Source organism: Poeciliopsis prolifica, unplaced genomic scaffold (genome assembly GCF_027474105.1).
Source record: "Poeciliopsis prolifica strain line A6 unplaced genomic scaffold, Auburn_PproV2 SCAFFOLD006, whole genome shotgun sequence".
Lineage (NCBI taxonomy): Eukaryota > Metazoa > Chordata > Actinopteri > Cyprinodontiformes > Poeciliidae > Poeciliopsis > Poeciliopsis prolifica.
In genome coordinates, this window is record NW_026562381.1 from 8,070,756 (window position 1) to 8,078,235 (window position 7,480).

At 35.3% G+C, this 7,480-nt stretch overlaps 1 protein-coding gene across 4 annotated transcripts; it reads left to right on the forward strand.

Annotated features, from left to right (window-relative positions):
• Positions 1 to 220: 220 nt before the first annotated feature.
• Positions 221 to 3,663, forward strand: LOC129360580 (spermatogenesis-associated protein 4-like). 4 transcript variants are annotated; one of them, XM_055030900.1, is made up of 7 exons: positions 221 to 421; positions 937 to 1,066; positions 1,272 to 1,405; positions 1,563 to 1,753; positions 2,855 to 2,958; positions 3,129 to 3,245; positions 3,492 to 3,663. In XM_055030900.1, the coding sequence occupies exons 1-6, from the start codon at positions 324 to 326 to the stop codon at positions 3,198 to 3,200; spliced, it is 729 nt and encodes a 242-aa protein (XP_054886875.1). In that variant the 5' UTR covers positions 221 to 323; the 3' UTR covers positions 3,201 to 3,245; positions 3,492 to 3,663. The 4 variants fall into 4 exon arrangements, with proteins under 4 accessions (XP_054886875.1, XP_054886876.1, XP_054886874.1 ...); XM_055030901.1 differs by having other exon boundaries at positions 2,855 to 2,928; XM_055030899.1 differs by lacking the exon at positions 3,129 to 3,245 and having other exon boundaries at positions 2,855 to 2,928.
• The last annotated feature ends 3,817 nt before the right edge of the window (positions 3,664 to 7,480 follow it).

Consider the following 7,480-nt stretch of genomic DNA (forward strand, 5'->3'; position numbering starts at 1 on the left):
TGATTTTTTTGTTTATGTTGCCTTGATAAATAACCTTTATGTAACATTTATTAAAGAATAAACATTTAGACTGAAACATCTCATTGTCAATTGTAGATGAAATATCTTTGAATATAACTTATCATTCAGAAACGCTTTGCTTTGTATTTCCCATCAAAACTATTAATTATCCGCTAGGTGGCAGCAGAGGCCAGCGAAGAGCCAGGCTGGTTACTGTGGAAACGGACAAACAGAAAAAGGCCATTTCGGGAGCAGCTTAACTGATGGTGGATAAATGTTAGCGGTTTCCAAGAGCTCATCTTGATTCTTGATTTCTGAGGAGAATGTCTTATTCTCAGGGTCATGCGACAGGAGTTGACAGAGAAGTCATCAAGTGGCTCCAAGATCTGGAACTGTCATTTCACCCAAATAATCTACGGAGGTAGATCAATAACTACACGTTTAGATAATATAGTATTACAAAAATACGTGTTCCAAGCTGATGAAATGTAAATAACACCATCTGGATGCATGCTTACTTTTATTTAAAATGAGTTGCTTCATGACGGATCATGCAGTTTGCTTTCTTCCAAAACCCTTAGAAATGTCAGCTTCCCTGTGCCTACAGATAATATCAGAAGAGTTTTTAAGCTGTTCTGATCAACTGTAACCTGAGAAGATCTGAGTATAAAATAATAAAATAGTTTTCTTCTTATTTAATACATTTATTAAAGTTTTATGCTTTAATAAATGAGTGAATATTTATCTCTAAGTAAATAAAATATTTGTGTTTTTGTTTAAATAAAGGCAGCATGTATCTCATTCATTACTGATATTATTTAATGAATGCATTTTGCATTTATAAATGAATGTACTTGATTCATATTTTGATTCTTTTAATGGACATTTAATTCCTTCCACAACTCATTTTAATGATGTCCTCTCCTCCACTTCCAGGGATTTGTCCAATGGTTACCTGGTTGCTGAGATATTTTCTCATTATTACCCCCATGACATCTCAAAATACTCATTTCTCAATGGAGTGTCATTTTCTTCCAAGCAGAAGAACTGGAGCCGGATACAGAAGGTAAGAGTTATTAAAATCTAAAAATATAACGAGCTGTTTTTCACATCCAGTTAGCATGTGGGTAAAATAGATCAAATATACTTGCAAACAAACCTTTAAAATGGGAATATTATCAATATAAAACAACTTCAAATATATATTTTTAATGAGAACTCATTGTAATATTTTTATGGGCTATTTGTGCTCAAAATTGTTATTGCTCCAGTTTTTGAAGAAGAAGAATCTGGAGCTATCGAAGGAAGCAATCTATGGATGTATACACTGTGAACCAGGAGCAGCTGAGGCTTTGCTGCAGGACATTTACAAGATGCTGACCAATCAGAAGCTGACCACTCAGAAGTAAGTTAAACCTACTTAACTTACTCAACTCAACTTATCTTATCTTATGATGTTGCTCTTTGATGTGTTTTTGTATTTAAACCTAATTAATGTGTCACAAAATCACTTCTTGATAGAATAAAGAAGGAAGATGACCATCTCTTCACTCTCTTCTCAGTGTCACAGATGTCCAGGGTCAGCAGTCACAACAGTCCTCACAGAGTCGCACCACATCGTCAAGGTCTTTCGGGAACAATTTGGTAGCTGCAGGGATCATGGCCGAGTCAGACGTCAGTTTGAGGAGAGCACAAATCAGCAGGGACGGCAGGCAGTTGGAACACACAGCTGCAGACGAGTCTCTCCCCACCGGTGGGTCACTCATGGGTCATCAGGTCTTTTAGATTAGATTTTCAAATTTGGCAGCAGCAGTTAGTTTTCACACAACTTAGATGAACTGGTAGAAGACGACAGTCACATCGCCTAAGATAAAAGAAGTTTATTATTTGTTTGCATATTTGTTTATTGTTGCAGTTATTTATATGCTATAAGCATAAATACAAAAACTAGAAACACAAAAAAGACTTAAAGTTTCTCACCAGATTGTCTTTTCCAGACACTCTGGTCAGAGCTCACATGCAGGATAATCTACATTAAGTTTTCATAGCTCCACATTCCTGTTTATTCTGAGGCAGAAATTATCTTAAAATGGACAAACTGTATACAAACAATAGAAAGATTCATTTCCCTTCAGTATTTATAGGTATATTGGCTCCAAAATATGACATTTGTTCTTTAACTATTTACGTTTCATCTTTTCTGTAATCCAGCGATGGAAGAAGTCAAAGTTTAGATCTTTTTAACGATTAATATTATTAGATTGAAATCGTGACAGAAATCAGTAAGTGGTAAAATTATATTTTCAGATAGTCCCTGTTTTGTTCGTATGGCATTTAGATAAAGCTAAGGCATTTAAAGTATTATTTTTTTCACCAAAATTGACAACATTGGAGACAAAATGTGCAGGAATTGTTCACAATATTTAAATAATTGTGCAGTTTTGAAAAACTACACAATATGAAATCATATCTTTAAAAAACTCTTTATGTAATGCAACTATTTCTGCTCACTTTTTACCCTCTTTAGAGGAATATAAAAGTTTGATACATTATGAAAATTACATATTATGAGAATATGAAAAGCATATTTTGTCTTAGAAAATAATAAATGTCTGTCTCCCTAACAGATCAGAAGGATTTTAAAGAAGTCTTATGAAAACAAAAAATCTGCATGTAATCTGCATGTGGTGATGTCTGCAGCACTGAGCATGGAGTTTACACAAAGGTCCTGTGATATTATAGTTTGATTGTTCATGTTTTGTAGTTAAATAAAAATGAGGACTCCATGTGTTTTAATAACTGATCAAATATACTTAGTTTCATTGTTCCATATCTGTATTTTCTCTTTTTTCAGACTCGTCAATATGGAAAGGAGCTCCTGTTTCCTACAAGGAGATAAAAGTGAACCAACCTGTCAGAAATTCAATGGTGAACCTTTCACGCTCACTGCATCACAGTGTGAATATTCATGAACTGATTTGCAGAATTGGTGAAGTATAATCTCTCAGAAAAACTATGTCAAAGAATGATTACTTTAGTTATAAAACAGTTTGAAAAACAAACAATGAAATGTGGCTTATTTTATGATACACAGCCTCTTTGTTTGCGTTGTCTGTTTGTACCAGTAGGTGGCAGCATTGTTTGGTCATTTTGACAGCAGCAATAAGAAAAATAAAACGGTGCATGTAGTTCATAAATGAACCTGCACTGACACTATTCTTATGGAACCTTGGAAGTTTATACAGGTTTGTACAGAAACACTATTTTTTTTCTCAATAGGTATTTTAAAAGAAATAACTGAAGATCATTTAATACTGTTCCCTCACGTCAGCCACCCAACCAGCTGCTTATTTAATTACCATAAAATAAAAAAATGAACACATTGAACTAATCCAGTTTGAATACATTTGGTGCAATTAATTCCCATGAAATCTATTAATATATTAAAACCAGCAGAGTTAGTTCACTGATGTTTTTTTTTTCTTTTGCAGCTATCCCCCTTTTTTAAGACATACCAGTCAAACACTGAAAACAAGAAGAAGAATAAATCTCCAAAAAGTCAGACTCAGGATGACCGACCATCACGCTCTGACAGCTTCTGACAAAAAGGCTAAAAACTTTTAATGTTATTTAGCCCTCATAAATAAAATGTTCGCAAAAATCTGTATGTTTCACATAAAGCAGTGATTCAAGTTCCTAATTGTGTTGACCGATAATTCCTTCCACCATAATAACACAACTGCCATGTCAGAGTTTTATTTCCTTAAAGGACATTTTACACGCGCTTTGGAAAAAGTTAGCTGTGCTGCGTTTTTCATTAAACATGTACACACAACATCAAGGAGAGCTACAAAATAGCTAAAATTGTCATTTAATCTTTTTAAATTTGGAAATTTAAAGTATCCACACTGTGTTTAGACAATTTTGCCCAATGTAAGGGCCAAAACTGCATGCAAAAATATTCATACCCATTGCACTTTTCCAGTTTTGTTGCATAAAAATATCCCAGAATTTCGATATCCCCTGGAGCAATGCATCATCTAAATATGAAAGGAGAAACGGCACAACAGCAGGAAAAGGTAATCTGTTCAAACTGAATGTTTGAGCTTCAACTCAAATTCTATGGCACAAAACTACAGTGGCTCATTTCTCTGGTCACATCCTTTCCATCATTAAACGCAGTAGTGGCAGCGTCATGCTATAGAAATTATTTCTTCAGCAGGGACAGAGTTCTAGACAGGATGAGAGGAAAGACAGAGGCAGATAAATGCAGGACAGTCGAGGAAGAAACCAGAGGACTGAGAACTTTTCTCCCAGCAGCACAACGTCCAAAACAAGCAGCCAGAGATGCAGACAAATGTTTAAAAAATGTTTCAAATTAATGTGTTAGAACCTAGAATCCCAATAAAAATGTGTTGCAAATATGAAGAATGAATAGTCAAATTTGCAGACCCATTCTATAATTTAGAATATTGCTAAAAAGCCCATTTTTTGAGTCTTTATCACTCGGAAAAACACGTTCTATAAATTAATTACACACAGATGGATGTTTGAAAGCCTTTAATTCTGTTAATTATGAAAAATTTCTACAGATAATTAATAAAACATTATGACATTTGAAATTAGAAGACTAAATCAGACCAATAAGTAAACTGTTTAAAATTTGAGAACTTATTACTGAAAAGTCTTTTAATATCAACTTAAATGTTATTATTTTCAAAAGATGTTTTTAATCTGACAAACAAAAAAACAAGCCTCAACGGGATGCATATTTTAATTTATGACTGTACTGGCACAACACATAAGAGCCAGCCCCTTAGGTCAAAGTTCAATGGTTTGATATGCATGTTTTAATGGACAAATGATGTGAGAAAACAGCTAAAGAGCGATGCATCAAATGTATTGTGCAAAACATTTCAGAATGCGGTGTGGTCGTCACCCTGTCCACTACCGGTTGCATAAATCAGCCTGATCAGAGCCTTTTATGCTTTCAATCATTTAGTGATGATGAGACAAATGCTGCTGAATAATGCTTATTGTACTCATATTTACAGATAGAAGAAACATATTTCAAATTACAAAAGATTTGCATAGTGACTTTTTCCATAAATTTCTAGTTCTTGACCCAGCAGGGTTTTCTGTGGCACGGTGAATGAATGAATGCCTTTAAAACGAACACCAAACAATCAATACAATCAATTTTCATTGGTGACATTCAGATTATTTATGATTCAAGAGCTTTTCAAGAAACAAGTGTGATTTTTGACAAAAGAGCTCGACTCTGCACACTGACTGGTTCACATTAAACTGTTTCTGGTGCCAAACCCTTTCACAGTCACTCGGACTAAGATGCCTTCTCTGCTCCCAAACCTCTGAGCTCTCATGAAAGCTTGGTGTAAAGTACAGTTGAGCTGTGAAGCCAGTGAGAAATGGATGTCAGGATGATAAGTGTTTCTGGCAGAGTGCCTGGCCTCTCCTGTGGTCTAAGAGCCGCGCTTTCAACAGAGAGATGGAACAATGCTGTAATGATATGATCTCCACATCCTCAGCTGACTCTGGGCTGAGGGGGCAATCCCACTCAGGCAGCCCAGCCTGCTGAGCTGCAATGTCAGCCAGTTGAAAAGTGTTTTTTCTGCTCCACTAAAGCAAATCAAATAATAAATTTCATTAAATTAAAACTGAATTCCAACAAACATCCTGCAAAAATAACAAACTTTTAATTATCACAAATTTGAGATTTTAAAACATCCAAGATCTTATAACAGAATTTATGTTTATATGTTTAAAGGGTATTTCTCACTAAGATATCCAATGTCATAAAAAAACAATTAGTGGATAATATTGTTTTTGTTATTGTCTTTAAAGTGATGAGATTCTGGGTGACATTTGATATTTTTCAATCTAAGCCCTTAATTCTTCACAGATTCTGCCTCTTTGTGGATTTGTATACAGCATTCCTGAAAGATTTGACAGAAGATGCAGTTTGCGAAGCTGAAATACACGCCATTGGCTGGCGTTTGTAAAACAATCAATCCATTCATCTTCTTTGGTGGTATTTGGTTGAACCCCAAGACGATAAGGAAGGCCAGATGTTAGCTTCTGCTTTCTGCAGTTTCCACTGCACGTACAATACATGCTAGGGTATATTTGGTGTTTGAACTATTAAAATAAACATTTAAAATTGTTTTTAGCGGGGTCTCAAGTATTAGATGTCAGCTTTTCACTGACAGCTGTAGTCTTTACATTTTTCCTGACTTTTTTTTATTAATCATGTTGGTAATCCTAACTGACACAAACAGGACAGGTTCAGTTTGATTTAATGTCGAGGAAAGAGGAATATCTGTCGCTTTATAGGTGCGCGTAAATCTCTGTCCATCTGACAGGCAGCAGCCCCTTCTGGCTCAATGACAATATGTGGTTTTTGGGGGTTTTTTTACAGCTACAAACTGATCTCATTAAAATTTCAGGACCTTTAGATTTCCCTCAGCCTGACTGGTTGTGAACACACATCAGCACTGAAACGGTCCGCAGCTGGTTAACCTCTGGAGATGAGGGACGGTGAAAGTCTGAATCCGGATCCTTGGTGTCAAACTTCCCCTTTGGAAAATAATCATATTGTGAAAACTAGCAATGACAAACGGGATAAGCTGCTTCACACAACAGTCACAGCAGAAGGTTTATATTTATCCTGCACCAACTTGTGTCTCCAACTAGGCAATATCGCAGGCCTGGTCGCTATGGCAACTGGAAAGCCCATAGTGGAGACATTAATAATAAGTTTAGTGATTTGGTTAGTGATTTGGTTAGTGCTTTGGTTAGTGATTTGGTTAGTGGTTAGTGCTTTGGTTAGTGCTTTGGTTAGTGCTTTGGTTAGTGGTTAGTGATTTGGTTAGTGGTTAGTGATTTGGTTAGTTATTTGGTTAGTGCTTTGGTTAGTGATTTGGTTAGTTATTTGGTTAGTGATTTGGTTAGTGATTTGGTTAGTGCTTTGGTTAGTGCTTTGGTTAGTGATTTGGTTAGTGATTTGGTTAGTGATTTGGTTAGTTATTTGGTTAGTGCTTTGGTTAGTGATTTGGTTAGTTATTTGGTTAGTGATTTGGTTAGTGATTTGGTTAGTGATTTGTTAGTTATTTGGTTAGTGCTTTGGTTAGTGATTTGGTTAGTTATTTGGTTAGTGATTTGGTTAGTGATTTGGTTAGTGCTTTGGTTAGTTATTTGGTTAGTGCTTTGGTTCTTCGGTTCCTTCTGTTGGTCATAAGCACAAGCAATCTTAGGCTTTCAAGGAGCCTATTATGAAATAATATGTAGCACATTAATCTAAGATAGAAAACATAGGCCTTAAATCATATTAAAATATTAAAATAAATCGGATCTGTGATGAAAATAGAGAAAGACAAGTTGAATGTTAGAAAGCAACAGGGCCTTAAAATGCCCTCAGAAAGTGTTTCACCATCTGCTGAGTTTTTCCTATCAGCTTCAT

Coding starts and splice junctions, on each gene's coding strand:
- LOC129360580 (XM_055030899.1), top strand. CDS start 324: ATGTCTTATTCTCAGGGTCATGCGACAGGAGTTGACAGAGAAGTCATC. Junction 422..936: donor CACCCAAATAATCTACGGAG/GTAGATCAATAA, acceptor CTCCACTTCCAG/GGATTTGTCCAATGGTTACC. Junction 1,067..1,271: donor ACTGGAGCCGGATACAGAAG/GTAAGAGTTATT, acceptor TTATTGCTCCAG/TTTTTGAAGAAGAAGAATCT.